This window comes from Halichoeres trimaculatus, unplaced genomic scaffold (genome assembly GCF_033239565.1).
Source record: "Halichoeres trimaculatus isolate MK-OKI-2021-1 unplaced genomic scaffold, fHalTri1.1 fHalTri1_scaffold_21, whole genome shotgun sequence".
In the NCBI taxonomy this organism is placed as follows: Eukaryota; Metazoa; Chordata; class Actinopteri; order Labriformes; family Labridae; genus Halichoeres; species Halichoeres trimaculatus.
In genome coordinates, this window is record NW_027437199.1 from 17,257,484 (window position 1) to 17,282,293 (window position 24,810).

Consider the following 24,810-nt stretch of genomic DNA (forward strand, 5'->3'; position numbering starts at 1 on the left):
GGAGGGTTTGGTAAGAGACGCGATGGAGCTGGGCAGATGTGAATTAACACATTGAAATGAATTGAAAGCTATCAGATCCAGTGATGTGACGCGGCTTTGTGTGGACGAATGACATCATTTAAGCAGCCTCGCACCTCTAAAAATGTTTAACTTCCCTACGGAGGCAGGCAGATGCACAGGAGCTCCTCGTGTCCAAAGAATTAAACATACTGACATTTACATGTTTTATCACACAGAGATCACCGTGATAACCATGTGATGAACAATTCCTGGTGGGAAAGCGCTGCCAGACTCGGCGGAGAAGAGTCAAACGTGACGTCACCTGTCTGTTTCTGAAACTGAAATTTTGAAGCAAACCATCCAGAGCGGCCATACCGGAAAAGAAGCAGGCTTTAACAGCTAAAGAGCACCTGTCAGTCACATGGGCCGAGCTGTGCATCTGATTGGATGAATTCACAATCTATCTTTTATATCTTCTAAACCAAAGTATTTAAGAGCTGTTTTTAAAGCATATCTTTTCTTAATGCTATAAAGGTCTGTATTTTGGCTTGGTGTGTACGTACGGCTGCACCATATGGCCTAAAACCAATATCACAATATTTCTAAGCTATATCCCAATTCATGATATACAATTCAATTTCCTGATTTCTCCTCTAAATCACTATATAAATGTGAAATTCAACCCTTTGACTGACTGCCAAGATGTGTGAGCAACTTTTTTTCCTTTCCTTCCTGATACAAAAAAACACGCATGTCCAGGAGAATTTTCTGGATGGATGGGTAGGGGAGTGAGCTGCTTGCTGTGACAGAAGCACCAGCAGAAGAGAGTTACATACCGACGTCTAAAAACATTTACATGACAATTTGTACTCGATGGTCACGATATCGTCATTTCACACATCTCATGTGCAACAGCTCGTGATATATGGAGTATATTCGATATTTCCTCACCTCTATGTGTACGTAGTTTCTGGTATTTCTGCAGCCAGCCTCAAGCAGACACTCAAAAAACCGCAGATTTTAGCACCTCAGCATTGTCTTATAAATTCAGACTGGAGGTTGATTAAAACAAACTTTAAGGGTCTTCTTCTGGAGAGTGAATAGAGGGCACTCTGTTGTGCTGCATAAAAAAATCTCCTTCAAAATAAAAAATTCAAAATTTGTTCTCCACGTTTGTGTTTGCCCATGCAAGAGCCCACAACCCACTTTTGGGCCTTTAACCCACTGGTTTAAAATCACTGCTCTAGCTCACCCTCCATTACCTGATGCGGCTCCCTGGATACAGAGCATAAACCCTCCTACATACTCTCATGAAAGCATCTCAATCACAAACCATTCAGATCTCATGTATTATTCATGGAGGTTTACCGCCTTAACTCACACGAAAGCGATCACAATATGAATGTTTAATGTAAAAACCTGTTTACGACCAAATATACATACTGCAGGAACACATGTATCACACACACCTGACACAGAGCCACACTGATGCTTTCCCTACGCTGTCCCCACCGAGAGTCGTCCTGATGACTAAACCAGTTCACCGGTCGCTTCATCCAGGAGGGCTTAACCACACACAGGGGTGGCAGGATGCCAAAACAAGACAACAGCATGCTCCAACAAGATAGCAGAGGGTGAGAGCACGCACGCAGAACACACACACAGAATGCCTCTGTCACTGAAAAAAACACTAATGAGCAGAGGATTTGTGGGCTAATTAATAAATAAAGAATAAACTCAAGGTGTATTGCCACATTTCAGAGTGTGTGCATGAACACGTGCATGTGTGTTTCAGAGGCTGTTGACAAATGCTCGCTCATTCAGGCTGATGCTAAAAACAGTCAGAATCAATACAGTAAATGGCACCTACTATTCTCTGTCACTGAAACAACTCCACACACTCACACACACACTGTAAATATCCATCTTCATGTGAACACACTGTTCACATCATACATCAATATTATGTCCCTGTAGCTCTTCATGTAAACATGGGATGATTGATACACACGCAGTAGGTGTGTGTGGTATCTCTATGAGTGTGTGGTCAATAGTATGACTTGAATCCCACAGAAATTCAGACACGCTTACAGACACATATGTTCTTCTTTCATATCTGTCTGCACTCCTTTTATCTCTGCAAGTTTCTATTCCTTCCCAGGACATTTGTATGTGTGTGAACCAGTCTATGTAAAGAGTCCTGGGCAGCAGGGACAAACTGCCCTCATTCATCTTCCCAGTGGAGGATTCATCCATCCATCCATCCATCCATCCATCCATCCATCCATCCATCCATCCATCCATCCATCCATCCATCCATCCATCCGTCCATTCATCCAGCGAGAAGAGGAGAGGAGGAGGCAGAGCAGTGAGAGTGTAAGTGACTTCATTCTCTGTCTTGGCAAACAAGGATGATTGATGTCTCGATTTTAACTTTTAACCATATGGATAAATCATTTTAACGGATCATTTACATCTAATGGCCCGGGTTATCACATGATGTAAAAGCAATGAGCTACATCTAGTACATAACAGTTACCAACTGCTTGAATATTTCACGGGTTATTCCTGTGGATGATTTGTTTTATTGGAGTGAAAAACAGGCTTCTGTTCAGAGCAGACAAGCACTGATCAGTCTTTTCTTTACATGAACGAAAGCATTTTAAGGTGGATTCACACTACAGGATACTGGGGCTAATTTTTGTCCCAATCTTCTCCTTACGGTCAAAGCCAGCAAAGGCCCGATTGTCTGATGTCTGCAAATGACACCAAGTGTGATTTTCCTGTGGTGTCGGGTGTGTTAAGGTTTAGAGGGATTTTGTCTGGTTGGAGCAGCTCGGAAAGCCCCAGAAAAAAAGATCTTAATAAACATGTTTAATATCGTGACTAGAAATCCCGTAGTGTGTGGGGCGCTCCATTGCATTGGCAGATTTTTTTACTGGTTACGAGCAATTCAGACCTCATTTTTGTCCTTAAATAACTTTAAATAACTAAACAAGACATTCTTCTGGATTGGTCATGTGAATTTGGCTCATATTGAGTCTAAAAAGGAATTTTCTACTGAAAATTAGACAAAAACACTTGATGAGATTTCAGTTTTTGCAGTGTATGTGTATTGTGTGTGTAACCTACACTGTTTAGAAGGGTCTGGCACGTTTAAACTGATCATTAGTGGTTAGCGCGCCAGCGATTAGCAGTTAGTGCTGGCGGTTAGCAATAAGTGCTGCCGGTTAGCGACTAGCGCTAGCGATTAGCATGCTAGCGCTAGCGGTTAGCGATTAGCGCTAACGATTAGCATGTTAGCTCTTGTTCTGTCGGTTGACTTCTTATCTGTTATCTGAAACTTTTATGCTTAATGCTGATGTTTGCTTTCTTTACTTTTTCTCATTTTATGAGCATCTGAATGATGTGAAATTGCTGGTAATGCTGCAGTGTGATTGATATGTATGTAGTCATGGTTTATAGTGACACTGTGACACACACTGCACTCACTGTGCAGTGTGTGTCAATAGTGAACACAGCGTTTCAGACCGAAATTGTTTTTTTGAACCAGGCTGCAAATTTGCTTTTCAATGCCATAAAGTCTGTTTTTATGGCTGGGTGTGTACGTAACTTCTAGTCTTTCTGCAGCCAGCCTCAAGCGGATATTTTAATGAACAGCAACTTTTAGCACTTCCACATAGGCTTAATTTCTCTGGATGTTGCCCCTTGGTTTGACATTGGTGACAAAAAATGTGTAATAAATACAAGAAGGAACAATCTTAACATCCTGATGTGACATTTTACCAAACTGGCTCAATCCAGGGCCACCTACTGTATTTGTTTTTTTGTTTATATGCCAATATCTCAGGACGAGCTGATGTGTTTTGCCACACTGATTGGCCCAGGGGAGCAAAATGCTAACAGGTAAAATCAAGTGAAGGTTACAGATTAGGCACAGGGGTGTTGTGCCTTCTTTTCATGTAAATTGGGTTATTGCTCATTTGACCGTGTGAATTTCCTGAGATTCGCTAAAAGATTAGATAACCCTGTTCTCCCTCTGTCTCTATCTTCTTCCCTTGGCAGTCATTAGTGTTCCTTTGAACGAGCCAAAGTGCTTTGTAGAGGATGAGCAGGCTGTATGCAGAATGCATGCTCCTGCCTCGGCATATTTAGTCTGCATCATTCATTCATTCATTCATTCATTTTCAATGTGAGAAAGCCGAGCTCCGAGCCTTTACAAAATATTTCACAGTCCAGACGGCACATACTGAACAGCTCAAGCACAGAAATAGAAGTGGAAAAGTTTTCATCAAATCCCTGTCTCCCTCTTTCTCACCACGCCTTTCTTCAGTTCTGTTCATCCGCTCTGAGATCAAACCTCCAAAGAAGTCAAAGGAGGCCAGCGCTCTACTCCACCTCCCCAGAAAGAGTAGCTGAGTCCAGGCTTGTTTTTTGTGTGGCTGCCTTTCTCTCTGGAGGTGTTTTGGCAGGAGACAGGGTGCTAATTTGTGTGTGTTAATTTCTGTCAGAGCTCAAGTGCGCACACATTCCTTAGGGTTTACACCACCAATGTGTGTGTTAGCGCTCTGTGAGTGATTGTGTGTACCTAGAGGCTATTAGCTGCAGTCTGACACATTCAACCAGTATCCGAACAGGTTTCCACTCTCAGGAGAGATCTCGGGCGAAGCAGGGGGCTGATACACACATTGTTTCTGTCTGCCAGTCAGTCAGTCAATCTGTCAGTCAGTCGTAGTCAGTGACTTTGAGGCACAGGCCATGATGGCGACACGACTTTTCTACTGACGCTGGATTTCACACAAACATGAGCACTCCACATGCACACCGTTGAGCTGCAGTCACACCAGGCACATCAGGACCCCTTACTCTGAGACTTAAACCTAAATACACAGGCTTTAATTTCTGGATGTTTTGCCCTCTCCTCTGCTGTCACTTTGTGTCTCCCCTCTGATCAAATTCAAAAATGCCCCTCAAAAAGACCAACAAGGAAAAGTAGAAGACCCTGACACTCTTACTACAACTGTTCTTACACAGAGTCTGGCTGGGAATAGGAGATGCTACTGTGCACAAAAAAAATCTAGATACAAGAGATTGTCATCAAACTACAAAACAACCCATCAGTCTGTGTTTTAAGGTCACACATTTTTGTACTTACGGTTTCGAGGTTTGTCATCGTCCATGCCCTCCTCTTCATTCTCGGGGTCAATGTCCTCAGCCTGAGTGATCCAGTCTAAGTAGCCCTGTAATCATACAGATATATGCATTTAGTAACTCCCATATCTGGATTTAAGACTTTAATATGACTGATGAAATTCTGGTCAGACTGTGTAGTGATTTTGTGGTATTTGGTGCTTGGCATTTGGTTTTGGATTTGGAGCTAGTTTCCAACCAGTTTCCAACCACTCGGGTAATGTCTGACCATGCTAGCAGACAGCACTTTAAACTGCTAGCCGTACCTATGTACACTCACCAGTCACTTAATTAGGCTCACCTGTCCAAATTTCTAATCAGCCAATCACATGGCAGCAACTCAATGCATTTAGGCATGTAGACATGGCCTAGACGATCTGCAGCAGTTCAAACCGAGCATCAGAATGGGGAAGAAAGGTGATTTAAGGGACTTTAAACGTGGCATTGTTGTTGATGCCAGACTGGCTGGTCTGAGTATTTCAGAAACTGCTGTTCTACTGGAATTTTAACCCACAACCATCTCTAGGGTTTACAGAGAACGGTCTCAAAAAGAGAAAATATCCAGTGAGCAGCAGTTCTGTGGGCCAAAATGCCTTGTTGATGCCAGAGGTCAGAGGAGAATGGACAGACTGGGTGGAGCTGATAGAAAGGCAACAGTAACTCAAATAACCACTGGTTACAACCGAGGTCTGCAGAAGAGCATCTCTGAACGCACAACACGTCCAACCTTGAGGCAGATGGTCTACAGCAGCAGAAGACCACACCGGGTGACCCTCCTGTCAGCTAAGAACAGGAAACTGAGGCTACAATTCACACAGCAACACCAAAACTGGACAATAGAAGATTGGAAAAACGTTGCCTGGTCTGATGAGTCTGGATTTCTGCTCCACATTCAGATGGTAGGGTCAGAATTTGGTGTCAACAACATGAAAGCATGGATCCATCCTGCCTTGTATCAACGGTTCAGGCTGCTGCTGCTGGTGTAATGGTGTGGGGGATATTTTCTTGGCTCACTTTGGGCCCCTTAGTACCGACTGAGCATGGTTTAAAGTCCACAGCCTACCTGAGTATTGTTGCTGACCATGTCCATCCTTTTATGAGCACAGTGTACCCATCTTCTGATGGCTACTTCCAGCAGGATAACGCTCCATGTCATAAAGCTGGAATCATCTCAGACTGCTTTCTTCAACATGACAATGAGTTCCCTGTACTCAAATGTCCTCCACAGTCCCCAGATCTCAATCCAATAGAGCACCTTTGGGATGTGGTGGAACGGGAGATTCTCATCATGGATGTTCAGCCAACAAATCTGCAGCAACTGTGTGATGCTGTCATGTCAATATGGACCAAACTCTCTGAGGAATGTTTCCAGGACCTTGTTGAATCTATGCCACAAAGGATTAAGGCAGACCTGAAGGCAAAAGGGGGTCCAACCTGGTACTAGCAAGGTGTACCTAATAAAGGGGCCAGTGAGTGTATATTCCTGAGTCCCAGAGGGACGATGTCCGTCGAGGAAGTGGGCATTTAAGTCACTAGACTTTCTAGCAGAGGAGGTTTCTGCTGTCAGCCTGTGGCAGAGAAGTATTCTGGGCCTTGTTGAAGAAGTAGAGACTGTGAATCAGAGAGGAGTGGACCTAGAGCAGTACACCAGAATGAATGATGTGATTGTCACCAGGCTCCACGTTAAACCCCGGTTGTAAGCTCAGGTGGTGACTGCTGACAGAGTGGGAGAGCTTGGTGACACGGGTGCTAGCTCCACAGAGTGACAGGTGGCAGCTTTCAGGGGAACTTTGCTGGACTCTGATCAAACCTCAGCATGCTGCCACTACCCAGGAGAAATACCAAACCCTGTGTCGTTCTGAGTTTTGTCAACAGAAAGAAAGAGAGAAAACTTCATGAATGAGCACCTAGAAGATATCTTGGCCTTGCTTTAATTAATCGGCTAAATAAAGAAACTGTTCGATGTTTTAGAGCCAGATGGGGAACTGAGGAAGCCTGACAGTTACAGTGAGTTTTAGTGACAGGTGAAGACTGTTACATCTCTCAGACGGAGCCTCTATTAACCATGCACAGAGACAGAACAGCTTACCTTGAGGTCTTCCTCCAGCTGCTGTTTTTCTCTGAGTTTCTGGAAGTCACCTCGTGCTTTTGCTTTTTCTCTCTCCTTGGAAAACTCTCTGAGAAGAGGAGAAGAAGATAGAGAGATGGGGGTAGAAAGATGAGGGGAAAGAAGGGGAAAGAAATCTGAAAATCTTGACTGAAATTAACTTGTGCAGTTATTCAGAACACTTCTTCAAAACAGCAAGGAGGAAAACCTGCTGAAGAGAAAAAAAAAACAAATCAGGAAAGGAGAAATCTGCCAAGAAAAAAGGTGTTAGTATGCAAATATGAATGACAGAACATCCAAACAGAAACACTGGAGCTGGATTCACATCACAAACAATCCATTTCATTAAAAAGCAGCCAACGCGGAGATACAGTTCAACTCAGTCCTGTGTCTGTGTTGGTAAACATGGTTACACTGCTATTAAACCTGGTGCCTGCGCGGTGGGGATGTGAAGTGTAACACCCTGCCTGACTGAGCCAGAGAGGAGCAGCGATTACATTTTATCTGTTTGCTTTGGGTAGCATTCAGTCCCAAGGTGTGCAACAGTGTACTCTCACATTTGTTTCATAAAACTGAAGCTGTCCCAGTGGAACAGCCCTAAAGCCTGAGCCCTGCTCCCTAAAGTGTGTTCTGGGTCTTTTCCCAGCTGCGGTGTGCCGGTACAAGCCCAGAGGGAGAAGCAGAGAGGGCACCCATCACCAGCTGTGCCACCTCAGCTAGCTTCTGTCAAAACAGAGGAGAAGCTGCGCCACACCACGGTCACCCTGCATCACTCAGATCCTCACCTCTTGTCTGCTTTCTCATTGTTGTCAATGCAGATGTAGAGGCATTAATTTATCAGATTTCTGACAAAACTGCTACAGATGATGATAAATATAGATTAAGTCATTCAAGTATCATACAGGATACCTGGACTACGATCATGCCTGGAAAGTTAGTTTTCTCTTCTTCTAGGAGCTGTTTGAATTTTTTCGCTTGCCCAAATATTTGAAGAGTTATGGTAATGAGAACAGCTTGCATCATTTATTGCCTTTGATTGAAATGTGTTTGCACGAGAGTTCCAATGCAGTACCATGATACACTAAATAATCCTGTAAAGCTTATCTTTCCTTCTTTCAGGAAGATTTTCTTGTTAGCCCAAATTGTACAGGAGTTACGGTAATTTAAAGAGACTTGTAAAATGGAAATGCTGGTGTTATGATGTTATGTTTTAAAGAGTTATGTTTAAAGGTGGGTTTATTTTTCTTTGATACTTTATATTCCTGCTATGGGACTGTCTTTGCCACCTCAGACATTTTATGACATCATGACGTCATAAGACTCCTAATATTGTCATATGTTAAGGGTTTCCAGGTACATAGAACGGAGAATAAAGATGGCTCACATTCCCAAGGTTCCTGGGAGTTTGCCATTTAAAAGACAGAGGTCTTCCTCAGAAGTGGGAGTCAAAGAAACCTACGTCAGCAAAAGGCTGAACTGACGACTTCCTCACATACCAAGGATTGGTAAATTATCCAAAGAAACTATAGAGCCTTGCAGAGTGAATATTAAAAAATGAAATAAGATCAACACATGGCCACTTTAATGGCAGTATTGATAGTATAACAGTTTTAACAATACAGTCTGATTGCAACTTTTTCCAAAGACCTGGGGTTTTGAGGTTGAGCTGAACGAAGGACAAAAACAAAATTAATTTAACAGAACTGAATGTTTGCAGAGAGTGTAATATTGAAATATGATGATGAAATCTGGTGAAATAACTTCAAGATGTCAGGATGAAAGAAAGTATTAAGGTAGATTTGATTAAACGCTGCACTTGAAGAAGGTCAAAGTCAGGTTGGAGTCGCAGGTGGGAATAATCAGTTTGTTTGTGTGAGAGCTGAAAGGAGCAGAAGGCTTTAGGCACATCTGCAGTTAAAAGAAATGATGTGTTCTCACTGTAGGTTAATATATTTAATTAGGGTTAAAGTAATAAACGATTTAAGTTTGAGGATCTTCCATATAGCTCCTGTTTAATTATTAACCATGTAATAAAATTAACTGTACAAATTGACCTTAAAAAGTTGTTAAACGTGGGTTTTCTTACACGCTCAGGGAGCAGCTTGATCTAGATGCTAATCTGAATATTAGTGGTATTGATCCTTTATGAGTGTTATGATTAGTTTCATTTTTTCCTGAAGGGCAAGACAAGGTTTCATGATGAAACTGTAAAGGTTTCCATTTTTCCCTTATTGATTATTATTACAGTGAGTCTATGAGCTGGAAAAGAATAGCAAGTGTGTGTAAGCATAAGGAATGATTACAACTACAGACACACACTCACAGTGACACACACAAAGGACCAATCATTGAGCATTAGGACAAACAGCTATTGTCTTGCTTGTCAGATCATTGAGAGACCCGATCCTATTGATTTGTCTTGTGTGTGGCAACATGTGCATGAAACACGTGTGTTTTAACAGTGTGACCGCAGTCTGTCGTTTCCCTTCCTCGCCCTCTCATCTGTTTCTTCCTTTCGCATTTTCTCCTCCATGCTACACCAAATCCAAACAGTCAGACCTGATGCTTCTGTCACTACGTCCATCGCCCTCAGCCATCTGATCAGCCATTACTTACAACGCCAATCTAAGTCTCACACACACTGCACGGAGGAAGCAGTTGGTAAAAGGTCAGGCTGTGAAGTGTGTTGACAGCATCATTAGTCAGAAGTCAGACAAAGTGTCAGACAGTCAAACCCCCCCAAAGCTGTTTGAACCAGATAGACTCCTTTTCTTTTTCCCATAATGCCGCTGCTGTCACATCACTGTGGGTATTAAGAGCGGGACTGTGGTCAGTCAGTCAGGGGTGAAACACTTCACACCTCTTAACCTGTTCCACATGGAGCATGAGAGGAAAGTCTTGTTCACTTTTCTCGAGGAGGCTCTCAATCACTCTCATGTGTCGCGATCGTTACTGTTCTTTCTAAACAGGGCTCTCATTTCCTTTAATGATTCTGTCTGCTGGGAGCCTGCACTGATACAACAAGCTTTATTTGCTTTGTTTACAGTGAGGATCATCCCGGCAGTGCTGAGAGCTGCATTTACGGAGGTAATTGTGCTGTTTTACAGGAGAAACACTGGTAAGTTTTGGACATACTTTTAGATATCACCATGAGGAGAGAGTATAACCTGAAGATCTGAAAGGCTGAGCATTCTGGTCTGTTGGGCTGAAGTGTTGACTCACACCAGACCTGTGTCCATTCCATTATGACTTGGTGCTTCTGTCATCAACTCACAGCAGTTACATTTTCAGTCCTAACCCTAACCCTCAGTCCTAACCCTAACCCTAACCCACATCAGTGATACCTCCCAACAGCTTGAGTCATTAAACCAAGGAGTTCCCCAGCTGACTCGAGCTTCTTTCAGTCATGTTGGGCATTAAGACCTCAAACCGACTTCTGGCCTGGCTATGCTCATAGTGATTGCTTGTTGTTACTGTAAATCTGGTGTCTATGGGAGAGGATTAGGGCCAAAAAAAAAAAAAAACTTTTTTAAAACTATTTTTCTGTTAAAAAAATAAAAAAAACAGAACTCTGAGCATAAAGTTAGAATTCTGACTTTTTTCTTAATATTGTAATGTAATCTCAGAATTCTGATTTTTTTTTTTTAGAATTCAGAGTTCTGACTCTAATCTGAGAATTCCAGCTTTAATCTCAGAAATCTGAAAAAAAAGGTTGGAATTCTAAGATAAGTCTGAATTCTGCCTTTTTTCTTTGATTAAAGTCAGAATTCTTACTTTAATCCCAGAATTCTGACTTTTCTCTCTAAATTCTGAGGGAAAAAAAAAAGAATTCTGACTTTAATTTCAAGATTTTGACTTTATCTTTGAAAAAATAGTTTAAAAAATTGCCTTTGTGTCAGAATTCTTAGATTAAAGTCAGAATTCCGACTTTTTCTCAGAATTCAAAATTTTTACTTAAATCTTAGAATTCCGATTTTAACCCCAGAATTAAAAAAATAAAAAATAAAAATAGAAATCTAGGATCAAAGTCAGTTTCTTAAATTCCAGGATTCTGACTTTAACCGGGGGATTCCAACTACTTCTTTGAAAAAAAAAGTAATAAAAAAATTGGGCGTATCGTTTTTTTTTAGTGGCCCTAATCCTCTTCTGTAGTTTTCAACACAATTTCTATTATTTTGAAAGTGAACTGGATATTATCGTGTGGTTTTAGCTCTGCACTGGGTAACTGAGACAAGGCTAAACAGCAACAGAAATTAAAAAGTTGGAGCCAGTGTGAGTTTACATTAACTTCAGCTGAGGCCTGTCAGATCTGGAGCAGAGACTGCTCTGGTGTGATTTGGCTGTTAAAACCAGATACTGGTTCACAAAGTTTCTCTACAGTCAGCTTCAGTGCAATAAGTGCACATGCCTCTCATTTCACTCTTCGGTAGCTCTGCAGCTCTACATGCCTTTCTTCCATTTAACCTCAGAAGACTGAATCATCGACAAATACATTTGAATGTGACCGCACACATTCCTGAACATGGCTGGCTAGATCAGGAAAGCAAGCAAAAAGAAAAGCTTCTGACAGCATGAAGGAGAGAAAGGTGAGTTAGTCTAAGGTGACCTTTGACCTCTCCCTTACCCGCTCAATACCCCCAGAACCAAGTTAAGCACAAAGAAGGATCCGATGATGATCAAGGTGACAAAATAGACCCAGGGCCACCTGTTCCCTACAGCATCATTCACCTGGGTGGACACACGGAGGCACAGAGGAGCAGGACGGACAAGATGAAGGAGGGGCGACAGAATGGACAAATGGTACAAGAGGGACGTAGAGAAGTAAGGAAAGGAAGGATAACAAGACATCACATGAGAGGAAAGAACACAAGGAGGAAAGCAAGAGACGGGGAAGAAATGGATCTTTAGTGAAGATTCCCAACAGGTGGAACCATTTGCACCTGGAGGATCCCTGTGAGGATGATTAAATGAACATGCAAACCCATGAAAATGGGAGATAGATGACCCATGTAGAAAAAAAACAGCTCCTCTCCTAGCATTCTGTGAAGATGCTTAACATTTGTTTTTCCCTGTGAAAAAAAATTGGTTTATTAATTCAACAACAATTTTAAAACTTGGTCAAATTCTGCAGCAAAGTGGAGACAGCGCAGCAAGACTCCCATGGATTAAATGTAGCGAGTAAGTCAGTTTAATTAAATCGATGTAATTGAGGGTGTCACTGATGTTACATCTTCTGAAAGGTTGTGAAGTAACAGTGGTTTCTCTGTTTCAGGCCCTCTTTTTTGAGTTAGTTGTGGTTTGATTCATGTATATTCAGCCTAAGACTCCACCGTGTCCTAAAAGAACCTCTTTTCATCAATGTGTTTTCCCCGTAGAGCCAGTTTTTTTTTAGTGTTCAACCTCCACGTCTGACCTGAGGGGTGAATTATTAATACCCCAGTGTGTCCCTACAGGCCGGGTGGTGCTTGTGCTAAAGCACCGTGACTTGGCAGACAGGGTAAAACAGCACCCAACCGGCCTGCTCAGGCTACATTCATGAAACCAGAACACACACATGCAAACGTCATGTGCCTCTAAAGCAGATACATGTGTTTATACCTACAGGACAAAAGACAACTCACGTCTTAATGTTCATGTGCTCAGGTTTCTGTTTGGAGCGGCGGTGGACAATCGAGGACAGCGAGTCTGGGAGGTTGGTGTGTGTCTGTTTCTGTGTTTGTGTGCATGTTGTGACAGGATGTGGTCCCTTGAGGTCAACTGGCATGAACATCAGAGCAAGTCTGAGGCCGTGTCGCTGCTTCTCCTGTGTGCACAACCCAGACTGTATTTCTGACTCTGTGTGTGTGTGTGAGTGTGTGTGTGTGTGTGTGTGAGTGTGTGTGTGTTTCTCTCAGGCTTGTGACAAAGGATTGATTGAGTGGAACAGAAAGCGGAGAGAGGAGATTTTGCTCAGTTCAGTGATTGTCAGCTTGTCGTTCCTCGACTGCGGAGAGGACGATGAACTTTCAAGACATCTGCTGTAGCTGTACTTTTACAGTTGGAGCACTCACTGGAGAGTGCTTTTCAGCCCTTCTCTTACGTTCGTTGAATTATTTACTTTGCAAAACTTCTTAAACTCTGACCATCTGTCCCCAGATGCTTATTTGAGCCGTTTTTGTCAATGTGGCTCTTTTTGGAGACAATTCAACCCTTCAATTGGTCAACACATCACTCTATGGAGATAAAGTCCAGGGAGTCTTGCTGTAGCACCGTCTATTACAAGAAAACATCACACACTGTACAGTCACATCACAAACACCACACACACACACACACACACACACACAACTATACACGCATGACAACCTCTTACCCGCTCAACACACCCAGAACGAGATTGAGAACGAAAAAGGAGCCGAAGATGACGAGAGAGACAAAATAGACCCACGGCAGCTCATAACCCATAGCATCCTGCATCTGAGAGACAGAAGAGGAAGAGGAGAGGAAGAGGAGGAAGAGGAGGGGGATTAACAGGGAGAGGGGAAGATAAGAGAAGGTAGAAGGAAGGGTTGAGGAAAATTGACACGGAGTAAAGAATTGAATCAGAGGGGGAAAGAGAGGTGAAGGACAAAAACACTGTGTTACAAAGTGAAGGAAAGGAAAGAAGAAGAGAGCAGTGCATGTTAAACAGAACAGAGCAAAGCAGGAGAGGCAGACGGAGGGACTGTGTGTGTGTAAAGCCTTTTGTCTGCCTGGTGGAGAGCAGGTGATTGAAGTGCTACAATTAAAATCACGCTAAATGACACTTTACTCATTAACAAATGTAAGCTCTTATTCAAACAGTATGTAAATACGGCTACACTATCCCCGAAGAGATCTCTACTGGAGCCTGATCTCATTCTATAAACAAATCATGTTCTGTTCAGAGGAATTTACAGAATTGATGCAAAAAAATCAGGATTTTCAACAGCAGGAACATGAGCTAAGTGTTGTTTGAGTGGTTAAGAGTCCAGAAGTGTCACAAGATTAACCGGTATATAAATCTAATCCCTGAGCTAAAAAAGAAACCCTCTTTGAGAAAGATTTACCGCAGATTTTAAGACTAGTTCTTTTAATTAATGAGCTGTCGCTTTAACTTGGACACCCCTGGACATCAAAGGTACTAAAAAGGGAGGAAAATGGAGGAGGAGAGAAAAAGATGGAGGGTTCATTTGCTACGGCAGCAGTGGATCTTCAATACCATTAATTTATAATCAGAAAATATGAGGCCTGTGGTTTTCTAAATGGTGATTTGAATTAAGTTCCCATTAATTATAAGGACAGTTAGATAAACATGCACATGAGTTACTGCAGAAAGGAGCGAGTTTTGGTTTGGTGCTGCAGACAGGAAAGTTGCAGGAGGGGTGGAGAGCTTGTAAGCAAACATTTCTGTCTCTCTCACACAAACACACACACACACACACACACACACACACACACACACACACACACACACACACACACACACACACACACACACACACACACAGAATTCTATGTACTGTACTTTTATCTCTTTCTGAAATCACAAGAAGCACTACTTTATTTTATTTTGCATTATTGTATCTAGAGTAGTTAAGCAGTGGAAAATTTCTGGTAAAATTCAGGAAAGTTTTCTGATAATATTCAAATATATTTATAACATAAATGGTAGTTTTTGCTTGGGAATATTGGAAATTTTGGGGGGTTTTTTGCAATCAATTTAAATTATTATTATTTTTAATAAGATTTCATTATTTTAATTATTTTTACATTATATATTTGTATTTATATTTTTCTGTATTTTTTTCTTTATTTTTATTTTATTTTATTTTATTGTACAAACTTGTACAATTTTGGCTTTGAAGTTTGTTTTCTTTTTTTCTGTATTATTATCAACTTGAATGCACATTGGAACATCATTATCATCATTATCATCATCATCATCATCAACCACTATGTTTCAAATGGGACTTATTTTGGAGTGCTGAGAGGACATAAGGAATATGTCTTGACTGTTGTAAATATCTGAATCTTTCATTTTTCAACATTCATGGTTTTTGTTGCTCTTTAAATAGAAATTATAAAAAAAACTGATAAGTGTTGTTTATAAAAGTTGTATCGGGCATATTTGCATATCTGTTGACTTATGACAAATATTTAAGCCTATATTCATCCCAGTTAGATTCAGTTAGGGGAAATTTAAAAAAAAAATCCCTGAAAAGTCATTTATAATGCCATTTAGAATATTGCATTAGACATGTTTGCATGCATGTCTGCTTAACCCCTCCCCCAAAATGTTCAATATTAATACTTTTATATGACCTGATAAATGCAGTTGATATAAATTCCTGTAAATTCCTGTTAACTCTCAATAATTTCTGAAAAGTCCAGATAAAAGTTTTTAACATTGAAAATTCCCTGAATAATGCAACCCTAATTATATCACAGTTAATGCAAAAATCATGTTGAAAAGTGATGACTCGAGAGCTTCAAGTGTAGAAACAGTGATTAGATTTGTTACTTTAAATGCTTGGCAACATGTTACCTAGAAATCAGCAGAATTATCATCTATAAGTCACATCATGCTTCTCAGTCCTCTCTCAGGATCGGAGGTATGAGAGTTTGATTGAACCTTCCAACCGATGATTAACATCACAGACTGATCTATTGATCTATTTAACTGGCTGGGGCTGAGGCGTGCTTATGGCTAACAGCTGAGGGAGGGGAAGTTTCGAACTGTTTCTCTGAGGCTCAGTGTGTGTGTGTGTGTGTGTGTGTGTGTGTGTGTGTGTGTGTGTGTGTGTGTGTGTGTGTGTGTGTGTGTGTGTGTGTGTGTGTGTGTTTGTGCTCCCCTGACACTTGAATCCAGCATCAGGATTCAATGCACGTTCAAAATGAATCGGCGCCTTCAATTATACAGTGTATTGTCTGCATCGATTTGGCCTCAGATATGAGCTCACACATACACACACCCTGCCGCTCTCAAACATAATCACAGTGTGTACACCTGTGTGTGTGTAAAACTGCCTCATAGACTTTCTTTAAAAAGCACTCATGTGGCACTGATGTTACAGATAGAAGTTAAACATACATTCAAACACTCATTCAACTTACACACTAACACACACACACACACAGTTGTGGTGTCCGGCTCACCCAGTACAGCACGTCGGTCCAGCCCTCCATGGTTATACACTGGAACACCGTGAGCATGGCGAAGGCGAAGTTATCGAAGTTGGTGATGCCGTCGTTCGGGCCCTCCCAGCCCATTTTGCATTCTGTTTCGTTGTGGTTACAGTGTCGACCGTAAGCTCCGTCAGGCGCACACGGCGCCGGCTTCTCCTCTGAAATGGAGCCTGAAACAAAGAGAAGCAGTAAGAACAAGCTGGTTCTGATTCTTTCTTCTGACCCAAACATATCTTTCAGGTTAAAAAAGGCTGTTAAGTCTCTCCTCAGTAGATTTCAAATAATAGATCACATTTGACACGTGTTAGGTCTGTTTGTGGAAATTATTCGTGTATTTCCTGATGCTTTTGAGACAGGAAGAGACGTATTCAGTGATGTAATGATGTCGCTCTTTCGTGGCCCTTGCGCATGGAAAAAATAAGCTGGTTCTTCAGTTGAACTAACCCCTTTTAGCACCAGGGACACTGTGCATAGGATTAATTAAAAGAGGAAAATTAGGCACACGACCCAACCCCCAAAAAAGTATCTGCACCAGTCTGGAAGTTTTTAGGTTTCATTAAAAAAGATTGGACACATATGAGGACACGTATCAGCTTTAGCTTTTGTCTTTGGTTTGATATAGAAGCTCTTCATCCTAGCACCAGCCAATGATTTTGATTTTTTGTCTGTGTATTCCTGCTAGATGCTGTGGATGTTTTGTCACAAGTTCATCGTCTTTTCACTATTCATGACAGGTTCTTGTTCCATCCATTTTGTAAAATAATGATTACAGACTCTTTCCTGACTTCCCTGAGCATGTCTTCAGAGATGTGGAGTAATGTTAAAGAAGAAGACAGTTTTCGAGATTGAAAAAACGTTTTCTTATAATTACAACTCTCAGTCTTTATTACTTTGGTAAGAAAGAAGGTCAGAGGTCTGAGAAATCCACTGGCTTAAGAATTTGAAACTGCTAACAAACAAAATACTTTCATAGATATATGGAGGACCCACTTGAAATACATGGCTGACTTTGTAACACTGATGCATATGTTTTGTCATGCTATGTTAGTTGTCGAGTTTGATTTGTTGATGTCTGTCTTGCGTCTGGTGTTTTGTAGTTCTGTCTGTTTGTGTTTTGATTTTACTTCCTGTCTTGATGTTGTCTTGATTGTTTATTTTGTGATTGTTCCCAGCTGTGTCCCTCACCTTGTGTCTATTTAGTGGCTGTGTCTGCCTTGTCTCTGTGACAGTTCGTTGTGTTAAGTCTTGTCACGTGCTTTACCAAGTTTCTTGTCTAGAGAAGATCCAACAGTTTGCTACGTTTTTTGCAGTTTCTTATACCAGCCTTTTCTGTGATTTTGAGTTGGGCTTTGTTTTCTTTTTTCAAATAAATCTCAGTGAATTTTGACACCTGTTCTGAGTCTCACATTTTGGTTCTTACTCTGAGCTTGTCGTGTTTGATTTGTCTCATTTTTAGGACTTTTCTAATTTGGTTCTGTACATTTTATGACTTCAACCACTGCCAGCATTGTAGCATCCTTTTTTACCATTCTTCTTTATTTTATCTATGTATTTTTTGTACTACCTTTTTATGTTTGATACTTTAAACCTCAAAACTGCCTTACAACTAATGAAAAAAATAAAAAAAATAAAGAATTGCAAATGGAAACAGTTTGCGGCACCATATCTGTTTTAGCAGGGGTGGCCAACCAGTCAGGGACCAAGAGCCACAAAAATGACCGTGGTACTACAGAGAGCCACGTAATGCAGTCTTACAAACGCACTTCCTGTCACACATAAACAAAATGACATAAAATTAAAATCAATACATTTCCAACTTTCAAAGCGAGATTTACTGTGTTTGTGTGTTTAATTCGTACTAAAGAAGAGAAACTGAAACTTAAGTATCAATCTGTACACCCATTCATTGATCAACACTGATCCCAACATTAACATCAGTATATTTTAGATTGATCGGCACACCAATACTCTTAACTGTATATATATTTTTATGAATGGATCGAAGAGCCGCATACAGGTTGGCCACCCCTGTGATTGAGTCATATAACAATGAAGGAGGATAAGAACTTTTCTTTATTCAAATGTAAAACTTTTTCAGTTGATTAAGGCTTTATCAGTTAGATTTCTACAGAAACAAGCCTCACTTCTCATTGACTTAAAGAGTAGCAGACTGCTATCAGTATGTTGTGTTGTTCATGTGGATTTTTATTTCTACTCGGAACTGAAATCAATAAGAGCCAACACATCTTAAATGCAAAACGGAAAAATGTCTTGAAAGAAGATTAAATACCAGTGAATAACTAAAAACACAGTATTCATGAAAAAAATCAATGTTAAAAGATGTTTTACTAATTAAAAAAAAAAAAAAACAGGCTGTGGAGAGTGATGCACAGGATAACAGAGACTATCCCAACAGCACTTATCCTCTGCTAGCTAATTCCTCTCACGGGAGCTATAACATCACCATAACAACACTCAAGTCCATTTATACCTTAGAGCCTTCACAAAAAAAATGTTCCAGTCATTTATGGAGGCTGCTGTTTCCATTATTGCTGGAATCATTCATACTCAGAAACATTAACGGTGGTTTAAATAATTAATCTTTTCAACTGTTTAAGGTACTGTATTTCTCCTCACTTTACAGGCTGATGTGTGAAGCTTCACTGTCGTCAAACATTTATGCAAATATCCTTCAGACTCTGAAGAAAAATAAGGTTAGAGTGAAGTTAATGCTTTTATATTCATTAGAAAAGCTCAGAGTGTAGGTAGAGGATCCAGCAGTGTGTGAATATATGCTCTGTGAGGCATGCTCTCACACACAGCTCAAAACATGCTCCTGGATCTATTGGAGCACTGAAGTAAAAACTGAGTATACGTGTTCATCATGCATGTCTGGATCTGCATTTGTGCACCAGTGAACAATAACCAACATTTTAGCCTATAGCTGTCACTGTCTCTGTAAATGTGTGTGTGTGTTTACCTATATGCTTGTGAACACAGGTCTTGTGCATCTTGCCCATGAAGAGCTCCAGGCCGATGATGGCGTAGATGATGATGACGAAGAGAACCAGCAGAGCAATGTGGAGCAGAGGAACCATGGCTTTAATTATGGAGTTCAGCACCACCTGTAAACCTGGAGCACACAAACACACAATCACACAATCACACAGAGGCCCGAGGTCCTGATTTAAAGTACAGCCCTTTCATCTTACAATGTATCAATTATGGCACTGAAGTCCTGCTCTAAATGATGCAGACATTTACATTTTCTATCAAGGTCACAAACAAAACCAAAGCATCTAGTAACGTCTTTCTAAACTACATTTGGACTGTTTATAGGCTACTTGTATAAAGCTAAAGCACTGTACATTCTGCAGAAAATCAACAACTCTCAGCTGATGTCTTTAAATTCATTTATCATGATGTCAAAAAGTGAGAGTTAAAAAAACACATCATAGAACACGACTAGATAAAAATTATGAAATTGGTGCAGAAAAGATGTTATAGCCTTAAAAAATCATAATAAGATCCAGATCCTGATCCTGCCATAAAAAATCCTGACATATTTTCCCAATATCGCCCCCTGATGGAGAACATTTTCCTTGGTCAGAAGCAGAGCTGATGTTTACGCGGCATGTAACACTGCAGAAAACTGACTACTGATCATCTGGTATCAAGAGACACCTGAGGGACAGGTGAGGTTTGACTGGCTGTTTTCATTAGATTTCCATTATTGATCGTCTGTAAATCTGTTAAAAATCTTTTCATGTTTTTTTTCAATTCAATGTGGCCACATAGATTGTAAGAAAAATGGACACCATCTTGCTTGGCTCAAACTGAGGTTACCACAAAAACTGCTCCCCCTGGTGGCTGGCTGCAGTATAGGTCAAAAAAATCAGTCCTTCCAGTCATTCCAGATAGGCTGTGGTCAAACTTTAAAAAATTAATACACCTCATTGAAATGTTTCTCATGTCCAATTGTTGTGTTGATTTGCTTTGGTTTTCATTAGTCATAAGAGGTTAAAATTGAGGTTCTACGTCACATTTAAGGATCACTAACTGCTGCCATTCTTGTGGGGTATTTTTTTTCGGGGATAATAAAATATGTCTGGGGGTTGAGCCAAGAAGAGATTAGACTCTTGAGAGAAATAAAAAAAATATCATTTTTGTCAATGGCTGCACCTGTGACGGGGGAATTTTGGCTTCAAAACTGTACAATGGTAAACCATGGAGCCACACTGTCCTTACTATATACAGTCTACGGTTGGACACAATACTTGGCCCAACCCCAGCCTCCTGTTTGTTCCCTGAAGTTGCTACATGGTTGATAAATATGTCTGTAAGAGCTGCTGGCCCTTGGTTATTTTCACAAAGCCAACTGTGGCCCTCTGAAAAGAGTGTGGACACCTCTGGGCTGGGTTAAGGATAAAGTGTGGAAACAGTCTGATGTTACTGAAATCATTCAGATACATCAAAGCATCTGAAGTGCATCACTGGGTTGGAAACTTGCTGTTAATCATCATTTACGCACTTTCACTGTTGTAGATGAGTCACCAAACCTTGAGCCTGAGCCCAGTCTGAGTCACCGGAGAGGGATCTGAATCAAGTCCGAGTTGAGTCTCCCTTACTGAGGTCCAAGTTGGGGTTGAGACCTCGTTAACGTGATTATAGTTTATTTTGAGGCGCGTTGTTGCACTCCAAACTGTTTGCAGTATGAGACTGAAGTCTGAATCATCAGAATTCAAGCTAAGTCACGAGTCTTAACAGTTTCAACATTCTCTCTGGAAGTTATTATCGCCTTACAGAGAACTTTTTATAAAGTTCTCAGAAAAGAGTTTAGCTGATATCTATGACATGATGGTTTCTGGGAAGTACGTGCTCTTGAGGGATTGATAGTTCCAGCTGATTTACAGGAAGCTTTGATGGACAAAAGCTTAAAATACAGTACTCTAATACCTCACGAAAACCATGAAGAGCTTCATCTTCTGTACGAGGCTGAAGAATGGGCGGTAATTTTGTCAGCTATTTTCATCATTCTGGCCTAAATGTGGGTTTGTCACTGATTATAATGGCCAAAAACAATTTTCTAATTTACCGAAGTAAGCAAGAAACACATTTCATCTTACACAAGTGATGGATGCAGTGTATTATTAATTTAAGCTTCAATTATTGTGTTGCTGTTAATAACACTTCATACAAGCTCAAAAACAAAGTAGGCTTCATCAGCAACTGAGGAAGACTTGTGTTAAGTGTCAGCATCCTGTGTTTCTGTCTGCTCACACACACACAGGTGCACACACTCACACAGTGTTCATCCAAATGATCTGATCCCTTCCTGTCTCCTGGCCTGTTGGATTATTGATTTCTGTAGTCACTTACAGACGGGCTGACAGACAACTCATCTACAGCTTCACCGTCTGAGTGTCTGACAACAGGACAACAGGACTCTATCTGTCAGCATGTGTGTATGTGTGTGTGTGTCTAAAGTGTGTGTGCATGCGTGGCAGCAATATCAGCTTCAATCTGTGGTTCATTTTCCCTCTACCTCACCCAATCACCATTCACACCTGATCCTCAGGGCATCATTTCCTCTGTCTTTCTTTTCTTTTCTGTCTCTATCTCATCCTCTGTTCTCGTCCTCAGCTGCAGGTACTTACTGGGTACTCCAGAAACCAGTCTGAGGGGTCTGAGTACTCTGAAAGCCCTCAGAGCTTTGACATCGAAGCCTGCTGCCTTCCCTCCGATAGGAGTGGCTCCGTCCCCTTTGGTGGCCTGCTCCAAGATCGCACTGAATAACCTGCAAGGTGGAAAGAAAGATTTCATCAGCTATCGTCAGACACACGAGCCTTTCTAAGCTCCATCATCTCCATCAATGTGTGCACTCAGTGACATTTGGACCCCAGCTTTGAAATGTAAAACAATGATGATGACACCTGCTCTGTGTCAGACTCAAATTTGTTTCTGGGAGAAAATAAAACAGCACATCTGTTTCACTCTCGAGCCTAACAATAGAAAGTGTTTCATCTGTTCCTTCTGTCTTTCACAGATAAGGAAATGTGAGACACTCGCCTTTAAGGATTTGACAGTCAGCACAACAGAACACTGTTTGTGTGCTGAAGACGATGTCTTTATAAAGTAGAGAGCCTGTAGCATAGTCAGATTGAATATGAGCACATTGAATACCACTATCATTGCTATACACAGCAGATTAAAAGTTTAAGACCAGCTGGAAACTGCAAGAATTTAAATTTTCCACCGTTGGATCTTAAACAGGTTCTTTGTAGAACTTCAAATCCCAAAAGAAGAAATGGCTCAAAAATGAATAAAAAAATAAAAAAATAAAAATAATTGCAAACAACAATCAAACTGAATCAGGGAAAAGTTCAAGACCACAGCTCAAAAAAAGAGAAAAAAAGTAAAAAAGAAAAACAAACTAACTCACAAAAAAGCCTTGAAAACCCTCTCTAGTAAAATATAAAAGTTTCAAAGAAGAACTCAGTAATGAGGCGCTCCACCGTTCTTGTTGATCACTGTAAAAATTTGTTTGGGCATGCTTGATATGTGTGTTTCCAGTGGCAGCGTTGCTCCAAGTTGTTCCTAAAGCGCTTCTCTCGCAGATGCCGTCTGACAATTATTGGGCTGCAGTCAGCCCCAGTAACAGCCTAAGTTTTTGGAAGAGGGTCGTCTCAGGCCTTGATGGATCCTCCGGCTCAGTGCTGGTGAAATTATTTGGGGGGATCTACCACTTGAATTTTTCATACCATAACTCTCAGGATCTTTGAAGAAATTCAAAATAACTGTCTAACTGCGTCCAACCTACAACGGTTGTGAGAGGCCTTGCTTAGGCAGCTCAACAATCTGACAACGTTCAAAGAGACAAAGTATTTTTGCCTCTGGAGGTCACGACAGAGTAAATACCTGACAGAAAATGACATTGTATAAAGAATCAGTTGGCTAGTTTTGGCTTCTAAAGGCCGTGGTCTTAAATGTTTGATCAGGTGATGAACAATGATAAACAAAAAATAACAGCCACATTGAAGTAACTTGAGAAGGGTTAACCTAAAAATAGCAGCAAAGCTGGAAACAAAAAACTGAATGAGAAGCAACAAAAATTCACAGTTACTACTAGAGTTAAAAAAAATAGATAAAAAAATGCTGAAAACAGGACATAAAAAACATAGCTAAAGCTCACACAACTGACACAAGACAAAGAGAGACAGACTTCAGTATTAGAGGTAATGAGGTGCAGGTGGAAACATTAAGGGTCAGGGTTCACAGTACCAAAGGAAGGACAATATAAAGGCAGGAGGTGATGTCACCAGAAACAATTGATTAGACGTGATTATAGAATAAAAGTGGACTCTGGCCCATTTCCTCTTCAATGCATGTTTGAAATTTGGTTTAAAACGTGTGTGATAGTAGAAATCTGCAATGAAATGCAGCCAGTGGCCCATGATAGAATACAAAAGAATAGAAATTACTTTATTTATCCCCGAGGGGAAATTCAGGAGTCACAGCAGCATTTAAGAAAACAAAAGTAAGAAGGTGTATAGAAAGTGCAAAAATGTCCACAAGAAAATAGATGACGACATCCCGTCCACCTCTCTCCAGCCCAGCCAGTCTCCACCTCCACAGGGTCCAGGACTGAGCCTCTTCAGCAGTCTGTTCAGTCTCTGTCTCCTGGATCCTGTCTGCTCACAGCAGGCAAAGCTCCTCCGATGTGGCGCCGGCGTCCGATGTCAGCTCCGTCAGCCACGTCTGTGAACAGCACAATGCCACCTTGTCCTCCGGCAGCCCCTCTGCCACTGGGCTAGCACAGCCAGCTCGTCCAGCCCACCGGAGATAGATCTTACGTTCCCAACAACGATGGATGGAAGGACAGGTCCACGCCGTCACCTCCTAGCTCACACCTGAGAACCAGCACGTCGTCCTCACCTCGAGGGAAATCATCAAGCCTCAAACTAGTTAACATTGACATGCTAAAGGCTGCTAACAGCTAATTTCGCTTGTAAACAATGCAGCCATGGTCACATGTAGGATCTCCAGACAAACACAGGAGAAAAGTAGTCAAAATATCGCTGAAGTCACAAAAAGTTTGGTGTCCATGACCAACAAATGAGCCATACAAAGTAATGATCCACTCCAATAACAAATATTACGAAAAAGAGACGAAAAAAATTACAAGAAACGGACAAAGAAGAGAGAGCTACTGCAATAGGCAGCTACTTGGGCAGCGGCAAGCAACGAAAAAAAGAAGAAAAAATCCTGGTAAACATCTTAGCTTTAAGGCTAATGCTAACACTGCTGTTGATTGATTTATTGAGCGT

General features: G+C 41.1%; 1 protein-coding gene across 10 annotated transcripts in view; it reads right to left on the reverse strand.

Annotated features, from left to right (window-relative positions):
* The window catches only part of cacna1c (calcium channel, voltage-dependent, L type, alpha 1C subunit), a 292,067-nt gene that overhangs the window by 83,266 nt on the left and 183,991 nt on the right, over window positions 1-24,810 (reverse strand). For 8 of the 10 annotated variants that reach the window (XM_074697809.1, XM_074697814.1, XM_074697815.1 and 5 more), the window contains exons 5-10: window positions 22,141-22,280; window positions 19,464-19,616; window positions 16,454-16,653; window positions 13,650-13,753; window positions 7,280-7,367; window positions 5,156-5,240 (exon numbers count right to left, since the gene is read on the reverse strand). In XM_074697809.1, the coding sequence (XP_074553910.1) occupies window positions 5,156-5,240; window positions 7,280-7,367; window positions 13,650-13,753; window positions 16,454-16,653; window positions 19,464-19,616; window positions 22,141-22,280 (770 nt within the window). Of the gene's footprint in view, window positions 1-5,155; window positions 5,241-7,279; window positions 7,368-11,921; window positions 12,026-13,649; window positions 13,754-16,453; window positions 16,654-19,463; window positions 19,617-22,140; window positions 22,281-24,810 lie in introns of all 10 variants that reach the window. The other 2 variants (XM_074697816.1, XM_074697807.1) reach the window with 1 other exon arrangement.